The 12,175-nt window shown below is 40.1% G+C and overlaps 1 protein-coding gene across 1 annotated transcript in view; it reads right to left on the bottom strand.

The window, feature by feature from the left end:
- The window catches only part of DHTKD1 (dehydrogenase E1 and transketolase domain containing 1), a 948,838-nt gene that overhangs the window by 516,321 nt on the left and 420,342 nt on the right, over positions 1-12,175 (bottom strand). Inside the window, exon 5 of the mRNA XM_044088312.1 lies at positions 5,670-5,939. Within this exon, the coding sequence (XP_043944247.1) occupies positions 5,670-5,939 (270 nt within the window). The remainder of the gene's footprint in view (positions 1-5,669; positions 5,940-12,175) is intronic.

Raw genomic sequence — 12,175 nt, 5'->3', positions numbered from 1 at the left:
TTTGCTGGGCTGTTTTAAAAACAAACCACCATTATGCAAACTCCACATTAAGAATAAGGCAATCACACAGCAGAAGGCAGAATCATAATTAACACACAGCAGAAGGCAGAATTATCATTAATAAGTGTTTCACTGGACTGCAATATATAGCAGCAAGGAGCCATTTATATTGGCTCAGGCCACCTGAAATGAAAGTAAAAAAGTAATGGATTACTGCTACATGTGCCAGTGTTTGGTTAATGCATTTATTTATTTTTTCTTTAAGTACAGAGTGAAAATTTAAGTAGCTCAACATATGCCACTTATACAGCATGTAGGATAGTAAATAATTTATTGTGAGACTGTGTGTGTGTGTCTGTGTGTGTGTGTGTGTGTGTGTGTGTGTGTGTGTGTGTGTGTGTGTGTGTGTGTGTGTGTACGTGTCTAAAAGAAACAACTAGGCCAAAATTGTTTTAACTTTCTACTACAAACATCAGCTTTACACACAATAAGTGAGTGTCTGTGCTGGTCTAGGCAAGAAGTGTATGACAGCATCTGTTGCACAGTTGTGGGGCATGTAACACTGCAGTCTCAGAGGAATTGATTCTGTGGTTGAGTTTTTGTCTGTGATTCCTACATCATGCAGTCTGCATGCATTACCTGTCTCTGTGGGTTTTTTTCCTGAAGCTGTGGTTTCCTTGCCCAAACCCTCAGCTGTATATACTGTACTCCAGTGACCATTTGTGCTTTTCGTTTCCTCTCAGTCTAACATCAGAGGGGTACACAGAAGATAACTATCTTGTTTTGGAAGGGTAGGCAAGCATCTTCTATACAAGATTTATATGAATTTACAATAATTTGTCATCTCCGTTTATTAGAAACTATTATTTTGTTATCTTTGAACATTAAGATTTAAACATAATTTATTTTCCTTGATAGAATAACTAAGGCTAAATTTCTTTCCTTTATTTATTTTTATTTATTTTACATTTGTTTACCAGGAAAGTCCGACTGGACACAGGTCATTTTCAGCAGAGGCCCAGGGAGAAAAGCTCCAGTTTGCATACACAGTCGAGAAGAAACACACACGACATAATCAGGAATAGCAAACAGAACATAGTAAACAGCTCCAGATAACATATGTCAGTCAAGAAGAAACATACAATTCATAGTAGCATGCAGTACATACTAAAAATATACAGGAAAAGCATAAAATGGACTAGAATAAAACAATGGCCAGCAGTTATAAAAGTAAACCGTCTTTGGAATCCAAACATAAGTGCTTTCACAGTTACAAAGTATGCTTCTTCAGACAATACTATTAGTCAAGAACCTTCATCCCTTAAATACAGTACTTAACATTCAAATGCACTACCTTCCTGATTGCTTGTTGCACATTTAAAGGAACACCATCATTGCTACTGTAAAAACAGCTAATACTAATCACATTTACTAAAACTAATTCCTTTAAATGTGCAACAAGCAATCAGGAAGGTAGTGCATTTGAACGTTAAGCACTGTACTTAAGGGCTGAAGGTTTTTGACTAACAGTATCGTCTGAAGAAGCAGTCTTTGCAACTGTGAAAGAGCTTAAGTTTGAATTCCATTAAAGACGTTTTTATTTTATAACTGCTGGCCATTGGTTTACTCTACTCCATTTTATGCTTTTCCTGTTGGTGGTCCTGTGGAGCAGACTATTCATCTGGTGTATCATTGTGCTGTTGTGCTGCGGAAAAATAATATACACTCATAAGAATATTATCAATGGGATTAATATAGAACACACACATTGAAAATTCCCTCATAACAATATTTTAAAAGATACAATATAGAAATTCACACACTGTAAATGTTGTAGCTAGTCAAACTGTTACTAAATGTAAATGTGAAACAACATAACAGAGTACTGACACTAGGTGTGTGAAATAAAAATAAGCTGGTAATAAGCATAATGACCAGAGGTGACAAATTAAAGTAGTGATTATTGGATCAATACAAGATACACAATGGTTAATTCTGTAGGTATTGCAGGATTTTGTACGAGTCTTCTTGGTTGTACAATGAAAAATTGATTAAGTAGATGTTTCCCCTGGGGAATCACAGGAGCATAACCAGCTGTTCATAAAGTGAGCTTTCAAGAGTTTTTTAAATTGTGTAGCAGAGCTATTAGATATCAGGTGGCTAGGTAGAGTATTCCAAGCTTTAGCAATAGTGTAACCAAAGAGAGATTTACCAGCATCATTATGGTATTTAATGACATTTAGGAGGTTTTGGTTACTAGATCTTAAGGTTCTTGTTGTAGTATAGGGTTGAATTAGATTCTGGAGTGCTAGGATTTTATCAGGATAGTAGTATAACTTGTGTGCAAGTAACAATTGATTGAGTTCCAATAGCTGACGCAGCTTGAGTCAGTTTAGCTGTTAAGTGATGCACGGTGATGAATCCTATATGAGAGCTCTGCAGCAAACCTGGAAATATTGTTATAACAACACTCTAATTTGTTTAAGTCAGCCTTGCAAAGGTTAGTAAGAATTGAGGATGCATAGAGGAGAGTAGATAGGAGATGTGTCCTAGCTATTGTAGCTTAAGTGTGTTTAGTGAGAAATTGCTTGTTCCGATACAGAAGTCCTAGTTTTTTGTTAACTTTCTTGGTAATTTGGGCTATGTGAAGGTCAAATCTCAAGCTGTTATCTATTTCTACACCTAACAGTTTAGTGTGGGTGGTTGGAGTGATCTGGGTATTGTTTTTGGACATGATGCTAAAAATATCACTTGGAGATCTACGTGGGCTGAAAAGAAGTAGTTTTGATTTATTGGGGTTAAGAATAAGCTGGGAGTTAGTGAACCAGCTATCGACTAATAAAAAGCAGTTTTGGGTTAGGGAGTGAAGGTAGTCTATTGTGGGGGCGGCACATATAAGGGGGGTGTTATCTACATATTGTACTACTGAGGCAGTGGGTGTGGTGGAAGAGAGGTGGCTGGTAATTAGAGAAAAAAGTAATAGCCGAGGATGGAGCCTTGAGGGACCCCTAAGGATACTGGTAAAAGAGGGGACAGTTGGTTTTGCCATTGGACTGCTGCTGACGTTCCGAAAGGTAGCTTTTGAACCATGAAATAGAGGAGGCGCTGATGTTTAGGGTGGATAGCATATTAAGAAGCATATTGTGGTAAACTATATTGAAAGCTTTTGATAAATACAAAAATACAGTAGAAACAAATTGTCCACTGTTTCTGTAGTGGTTAACTGTGTTGGTAAAGGACATTAGTGCTGTGGTAGTGCTGTGGAAGGGTCTAAAGCTGTGCTGGGATTTAGATAGCAGACTGTTTTTCAAAAGGTAGTCCATTAGCTGAGTGTGAACAACTCTTTCTAATATTTTTGATAAGGGGGACAGAAGAGCAACTGGTAGGTAGTTAGTGAGTTCTAAGGAGTTACTTCCTTTGTGTAGTGGTATTATATGGGAGGTTTTCCATATGGTAGGTACCTTGCACTCGCATATAGATCTATTAATGAGAATAGCAACAGGATATGCTACTGCTATTGCCTCTGCAACTATCTGAAGGACTTCTGCTGGTAAATTGTCAGCGGCCAGGGGGGTGGTTTAAATTTATGGAGAAGTTTTAAAATGGTTTTGATAGACACTGGGTGCAAGCTAAAGTGGGAGATATTATCCTATGCGTTTGTGTTATTTTGGGTGGATGGTAGGATTGGGCAACTTGCATTATTTTGGGTATTTGCAAGGGCTTTAACTGTTTCTGTAAAATATTTATTGAATTGGGTGGGAATATTATCATGGCTGTTTACTATTGCTGGCATTGGAATGGCAGATTTCCATGGCTGAAGTAGAGAATTTATTGCAGCCCAGAATATTTGTGGGTTGTGAGCATGATTCTCCTGTATGTTTTGGTAATAGTTAATTTTGTCTAGCTTAATTAGTTTCTTGGCTTTATTTCGGAGTTCTAAGTAGCTTTGTTTTGTTGTTAGGGTTTTGTTTATGTGAAATTGCATCCAGGCTTTGTCCCTGTATTTGAGAATGGATTTAGTTTCTTTAGTTAGCCATAGGGCATATTTTGTTTTTGTTCTAATAGTTCTGGTGAGTGCATGAAGGTGTAATATTTGTAAGAAAGTCAAGTTAAAGTAGTGTACAGCTTCTTCAAGAGATGGTTTTGTCAGTGGTATCCTAGTGCAACATTTTAGGGCAGAGATGAAGTTATTAGGTTTAAAGTTCTTTTTGTTTCTTACTACTCTAAGGGTTATCTGACTGAAACGGTGAGTTCTAGTTCTAAGTAGGTAGGTTGGCTGATGGTCCCTCAGACTGTCAGGCAGCCAGATTGTGATGCGAGAGAGGGATCAGATATAAGAATCCAGTCCAGTATGAACTGGCATTTGGATGTTTTATCAGTTCTAGTGGGGATGGGATACGTTGGGTAAAGCCATGGAGGTTAATTTGGGTAGATGGATTGTAGCAGCAGCAATTAAACCAGTCTATATTAAAGTCTCCCAATAGAATAGTTTCTTGAGGCGGGGGAGTTTGAGATCCAGTCTAGTAGGTTTTCCATAGTAGTAATGTTATCTGGTGGGAAACGGCCACCTATGATATTTATGTGTTTATTGGGGTTTAGTTTGAATTTTGTAAAGATGAGTTCTGCACTACTGACGTCGGGAATATTAACATCAAGTTGTTGAAGGATGAGATGATTTTTGAATAATATTGCTACCCCCAACCTTTTTTGCCCTTTCTATCTCTGTGTGTATGATATTGTAGCCTGGAGCTGTTATTTCATTATTACTGTTCTCTGTTTTTAGCCATGTTTCTGTAAGTAATACAATCTCAGGTTTATATAGAGCTAGTAGGGCATGAAGGTCATGAACTTTATTTAAGATATTTCTCACATTCAGGTTTAGGAAAAGGAGAGAGGAATTCTGTCTGTGGTGTAAAGGACTAAGCTGATTGAGGTTTGGGTTGGTTAGTGCGTTAGGACCAGGATTGAGGTGCATGTCACTGCAACATGTAAGTTTTCCTTACTCAAGATTTTCAACAGGTCATCAATGAATCAAAACAAAAAAATCTAGAGCTGTATGGGCCTAGAAGCCTCAGGCCTCCAGCTTAATTCAGTTACTTCCTCCACACGTATTACAGAAGAATCTTATTAGGATGTGTTACAGCAATGTAAGAAAAAACTAAAAGGTAAGAGAGCATGTAAACGACAATAAGTAAGTAATCTATCTGGATTATGTGGGGACAAGATGGGCAGAACACAGAGGTGGGGCACTGCAGAAATGCAGAAGGAACCAGTGTGTGGGAGGCATGGAATCCTTTGTCTAGTGCTACATTTCACCCAAGGCTGGCCTTGTTGGTTGCAGTCAAACATCTGAGGGGCATACACAGTCCACACTCTGGCTATAATGAATGGCTACTGAGATAGATTGTCACTCACACCATTTGCTGTTTAATCCCAAGTGATCGTCACTGACCTTTTGTAATGGAGCCCCAAGCCATACCACTTAGCCTATACTGTTTGATTTGCATTCTACAACCCCAATTTCCTTGAAGTCACCAGCTGCCATCAGTGTAAAGGTTACTTTTTTACATATTTCAGAGACCACAATTTCTCTCTGAGACAATCCACATTTATATTGATTTACTCAACCATTTCTAAACTATAAAGTGAATACTGACTGTATTACTCACCTGTAAACACACAACTTTATCTCCTGGCTTGGCAGAGCTATGTGGTGAATAGTCCCCATCTTTCCGAGACTGCTGCCTTCCTCTGGTTTTGCCAACAGTAACTGGGTTAATAGCCTCCAAATGGGAAGGGTTAGGTAACATAGTAACATGTAGCGTGTGACTAGCTCCAAAGTCAAGATCAACTGATGCAGTCAAATGGGATAGGACATCTCCAATTGCAGGAGAGTTTTCAGGAAACTCACTTAAGCCAGTCATCTTACGGAACATCAACTACAAAAACAGTAGAGAAACAATTCACCAGTGGTTCAATGCAATGATTTTTGCTTCACTTATATTGACATATTATTTCATCACAACAGATGACAAACACACCAACAGGCAAATTCTGGCACACACTTTTAAAAAACTGTAAATGTTAATCTGCACAGATTTTTGACATTATGCCTGTTAAGTAATTTACACAACTCACTTGCTTTACTTATTTCCCACACACAGTACTCAGCGAGTCCCACAAATTATTTTAAAAAATTTTTGGGGGACTCTACCACTAAAATCACCTGCTGTTTGCCATCGGTCATGTCCTTAAGCCCCTCCTCAATCTCCTGCAACTAGCATTTCTGACATTTGACCCGCTTACTCTACTCCCCAGACAAGGGTCTCAGTAGTAAGGAATCATAAGATTTGTGGAGTAAGTGGAGACTAGCTCAAGGCAATGTAATACTCTCACCCCTAAACCAATGGGAAGCTTTATTGCTTCTATCTCACCAATATTCCTAATACTTGGTATGCAATGAAATTAATACAGATTTTGTACACAGATAACTGCCAATGCATGTTTCCACTTTTTTGCTGGGTAAGTCGGCAGCAAAATGTCAATCCTGTTCTTTTCTTTACCACTTAGACTCTTTAGCAACCATGTTTGGCAATCAAACCCTGTCACAAGGAACACACTGAAGGCTCCTTCCCTTTGCACCAAGGAACCAGCTTACTCTTAGTTACCTTTACCTCAAATGTATGCTTCTCAGCTGTGTGCTGCTGGTAAATCTTTTTCTTGCTTATGTTCCCTATGCAACAACCTGCAACACATAAAAAGCTTCTCAGGGTGACTGCAGTTCAATAAGGAGCCTAATACTGAGGGATCACAGAAGTAATCCAAATGTAGGTAATAAAACACATACTTGTCAAGCTGAATATGGCTGGGTATGGTCTAGCTACATATCCCAACCTTCTATCGAACATCTTCCAACCACATTAAAAAAATACGGAGTTAGGAAACAAGGATTCTGCATGTTTATTGCAGAAATTCAGAGAGTTATGAAATAAGGATCTTGCATGTTCCTGACGACCTGACTTCATGGAAGAGGAGACAGCGGCCGAGGCGGGATCCGGGACTTTGGAGTTCGGGCCGACTGGGGGCGGCCTGCCGGCAGATTGCCCAAATGTAGTGACTGCAACAGTGAATACACTCGAACATCTACATTTACGGTAAGTGTACACAACAGTACTTTTGTGTTATTGCATGCCTGTGGTGGTGGTGCTCCGGTAGCGTTGTCGCCTCACAGTAAAGACGCTGTCCGGTTCGATTCTCAGTTAGAGCGTCTTCTGCATGGTGACATGCGTGAATGGGCGTGCCTTCATTGAAGGTTTGCGTCAGGGCTGGTAACTCGGCACGTAAAAATCAACTACCAATCATTAGCTGACCGGAGTTCAGCTGTGGCGACCCCTAACCGGGAAAAGCTGAAAGACACAACAACATGTTCTTAGCAGAAATTTAGAGTTAGGAAACGAGGATCTTGCATGCTTGTAGCAGAGTATTTAATGTAATCTAACTTGCACATATAAAAGTCTGGCCAACATTCAAACCTGCTAAATATAAAACCTTTTTAAAATAAACTAAATGTACTGTCACAGTTTGACCAACACTATCTGTACTTGTACTATTATTATTTAAAAGCTGAGTGTAGACATCATAAATCAAGTGAAAACTGGTTTACCATTGTAAACAGTAAACACTGACAACTGGAACAGATTATTGTGCATGTTCCAATGAGGAACAGATCTGTGCTTCAACAACATAAGAAATATAATGAGGTAACTACTGCAGAAAGTCTGTACTATTATCATAGTTATTGCTTAAATTTCAGTCTGTCCAAATGTGCCTTATTCCAGGCAATCTGTCAAGAACTAGTAATGACATAAGGTTTCTTTATCTTAGCTTATGATTAACAAAAGAACAATACCCTCTCTCAGCCCAAACATGTTTATGCAAATAAGACAACACTGAATTTACCAAACATCTTCAGGAAAACTGCTGCAAAATGGCCACTCCTTGCACCACTTCCAGTACCTTCCATTACCTCTGTATGTTACCACTTAATTGTTTTTAACACAATTTCTTATTGCTCTCCATTTTTAAAATTTATTGAATTTATATCTGTGTTACTTTTAAGTCTACTCCTCTGAAGATGTTATTTATTTATATATAAACAGATGTATTCTTAATTTACCAGCAGATTTACTGGAAAACCTTTCTTGATAGGCCCTTGGATGGAAAGTGTCTCACCATCAGACTTCGTCTCTCCCCCAATGAAAATTTCATGTACAGAAATCTCTGTGAGCTAGGCATATACAACGTAACTCAATATGCCATTTACACAGCAAGCACACACATCCCTGGAGACCACCAGTTTTAACCCCTAGGCATCAGAGAGCATCTACCTGCAAATTAAGAAGTAACAACATATCTCACTCTGATGATAGAGATATATAATAGCCAGACAATGGGGAGGCATAAATTCCCTGCATCTGAAAAATGGAATACTCAAAGTAACTTCCCATTCTCCCCAGCTTAATGAATGATGCCAGTACAATGGGCAGAGAGCTAGGAGACAGGAAATTCATTCATGCAAAAGTATGATGGCTTCTCCACTAGCTCATCTTGCCCGCTTGACAGAGTGCACCAAACCTAAAAAGCCTGGACAGGGAGTAGGAAGACCTCCTTGGTATAAAAGCCCTCCCAAATGGAAGATCTTCCTGGTGTGGGAACACCAGGAGACTGTATGGATGGGAACTGCAGGTGATGACAAATGGGCTGGCTGGCAGTGGAGGCCTGACAGTCAGTCAACATGAAGATGAAAGAAAAAAGAAAGTAGTAACAACATAAAAATTGACCACATTATTAAACAAACCAGGACACAAGCTGATTTAAGTATACTTTTCTCTGCACTTATTTAAGATTTGAGTCAGTAAATATTCTGTGTCTTTGATTCAGTAAATATTGTGTCCCTGTCTCTCTGCAGTAAGTTCACCACCCCTCCTCCCCGTTTCCTGTTATGGTGTTAATCTTGGTGGCTTTGGAATTGCCCGCCCCTGCTGTAAATCTGTTTTTGCACACTCCTCCTGGACCCATCTCATTTGCTCACTCAGCTGAGTACAGTGAGATCATATTTTGATTTCAGATACTCCTACCAGTCCCATCTCCTCTGCAGTGTACAGAGAGAGCACTTGGGAAGGACATTCCCCTATAGTATCTTAATCTGCTCTGTTTCCTCCCTCTGCAAAAAGTGTATTAGTTCTGGGTTAAGCACTTGGGCTTCAGGCCAGTTATTTTACATTAAGAAGGTTTGTGGTCTGCACTCTTGTGGGAGGAGAGGTTAGATTCTGCCCTTCTGAGCTGGGGATTTCTGGTTAATGGCTTATTGCGCATGCTTACTTGAACTGTTTCTTTCTGAAATCGGTATGCCTTGTTTGCTGTAGCATAGACTAGATTCAGGCCGGCTGGATCTAGCTCTGTTTGTATAACTTGTGCACTGATCCAGGCCGTCTTTTTTGGAGAAGGTTTCTCTCTACCCTAGTGGCAGGACTGTGCAGTTAGAACTAGTCTGATTGAAGACTGCTGGAACAGGGCTCAGTTTTGAGCTGTTTAACTGATTACTTGGGTAAAGTGTTGTTTTGATTGTATCTGCTCTATTTTTTTGAAAAAAAAACAAAAAAACAAAAGAATATACTTGTTTCCCGCCTTTCTGAACTAGTATAGTCCAGTTTTCAGGTTATTGCTGAATCCAGGGCTGTGTTACAAGTTTCTGTGTTGCCCATACCTTACTTGGATAGAAGAACGTTTCTCTGTTCACCTGTGAGAGAGGGGAGCTTTGAGCAGCCTATCTGTCCCTGGAGGAGTGGTTTTTAGCCCAGAAGTTAGTAGTTTATTGGCCATTTTGAGTTAATTTCTATCTCTTTCACTTCCCTACTATAAAAACCGCATTTGCACAGTTTTTGCTCTTGTATTCCGCTCAGCAAGTGCCTTCCAGGTGTTCTGCAGAGTCTACAGCAGCAGAGAGACAAAAGAGTGACTTTGGAGTGATTATCATTTTTCTGCCTTTCTTGCTGTCTTAACTAATTCTGCCTAAAATGCCAGTTTTTTTAGTGAATCTGTAATTTAAAAAGTTTGTTATTGCTACATATTGTACTTATTTGCTGCCTGCACTTGAATTAAATCATTTTTGTGTTTAAATAATCTGTTTAACTGTTGTAGGCGACACACTAAAGTGTGATAGCTTTTTTTGTGCATTTAAAGTGTTGTTTTGATTGCATCTACTCAATTTTCTGAAAAAAAAAAACAAAACAAAAAAATATACTTGTTACCCGCCTTTCTGAACTAGTATAGTCCAGTTTTCAGGTTATTGCTGAATCCAGGGCTATGTTACAAGTTTCTGTGTTGCCCATACCTTACTTGGATAGAAGGAAGTTTCTCTGTTCACCTGTGACAGAGGGGAGCTTTGAGCAGCCTATCTGTCCCTGGAGGAGTGGTTTCAGCCCAGAAGTTAGTAGTTTATCGGCCATTTTGGGCTATTTTCTCTCCCTTTCACTTCCCTGCTATAAAAACCACTTTTGTGTAGTTTTGTGCACCGGGCAGCGCCATTTAGCTAGAGTTAAACTATTCTCGGCTCCACGAAGTCTACTCTTCAATTTTTCCCTTGGAACTAGACAAACCTTCAACTTTAGCACTCAAACCATTCATTTCACAGTCAAGCACTTGCTTACAACTCATAGCAAGCACTAATTAACCCTAGCACTAGACCTCCCTATACTGCCCAGAAGGATAAGGCTCTCTATTCGTCCCCACCAGCCAATCAGAAAAACAGCTTACTCTACCTATTCAGGCATGTCCAAAGTACAGTTTCCGGTGTATTCTCCAGTCCAACTGGTGAATCTGAGCATTTTGAGGCAATGTTACAACTGCCTCATGTACACAGACAACCCTCTAATCCTACCACCAAACACTAATATATGCGAGAGATGTAATTATACAGCCAAACTGGAGGCAAAGCTCTCTCAACCCAAGACTGGAACTGACAATCAAGAGGAGAAGGGTAATACTTGCAACAAACCATCAGTCTCACATAGGCCTAATAAACTAACACCAGCAAATAACACATATGAATATATGAAAACATACTCTGAGGCTCTAAATAAAAATCTGCAAAAGCAACAGAGATCTCCAAAGCAGACACCCAAGCAACCTCCACACCCCATCATCAACCATGAAACACATACTTCAGATAATCAGTGTGCCACACAATCACAGCCCTTAACGCAAAATAACATACCCAACACACTAGTAATAGGCGACTCTATAGTCAGGCACACTGATGTCCCACTAACTAGGCTGGACAAGGAGAAGGTTTACTGTTAGCTGCCTGTCTGGTGCCAGGATCCGTCACATAACACAAGCACTCAGGTCACTCCAGAAGTACAAATACAACTCTGTCATTATCCATGTTGGTGTTAATGACCTGAGATGTACCTCCCTGGACTACATGAAAAGAGACATGGAAGAGCTCTCTGATCATGTAGCCCAGGCCGGTATGACCCTGACCCTGAGTAGCATCCTGCCCTCACCATGAATGATGCCACAGTATAAAGAACAAAATTATCAATTTCAACAACTGGCTAAGTTTCTGGTGTCATTCAAAGGGGATGCTCGACGAGCCACGTTGCTTCGCAAGAGATGGCTTGCACCTGTCACCCTTAGGCTTTCGAATACTGGCCAAGGCTCTTGCCGCCCCCATAGTGCCTTTTTTTAGGCACGGCTCAAAAGACAAACCCACCACCATAAATAGCACAAGTAACCAAAAACTGAGGGCAATGCTACTCAACGCCAGAAGTCTAAACCTCAAAATGCACGCACTCGAGGCACTCCTCAGTATGGAGAACATCGACATCTGTGCAGTAACAGAAACCTGGTTTAAGGCTCCTGAGAGCACCCCAGCACTACTAGGCTATAACTCATACCATACCTTTCGGCCACAGCACCAGGACAGAAACACAAAAGGCGGGGGTCTATCCATATTCATCAAGGACACCCACACCTCCAGGTTAGTGGCGCAGCACAATGCATCCGAGATCACTCATATGCAACTAACAACGGGCAAAACTGCAATCCAAATTGTAGCTTGCTACAGATCACCCACCATGGCCCAAGACCCCCATTCCACATTTCTGGAGAC

The sequence above is a fragment of the Protopterus annectens genome, chromosome 11.part0 (assembly GCF_019279795.1).
Source record: "Protopterus annectens isolate FY-2018-M chromosome 11.part0, PAN1.0, whole genome shotgun sequence".
Classification (NCBI taxonomy): Eukaryota; Metazoa; Chordata; order Ceratodontiformes; family Protopteridae; genus Protopterus; species Protopterus annectens.
The sequence above is the reverse complement of the archived record's forward strand: the minus strand, read 5'-3'. Positions and strand labels throughout refer to the sequence as shown.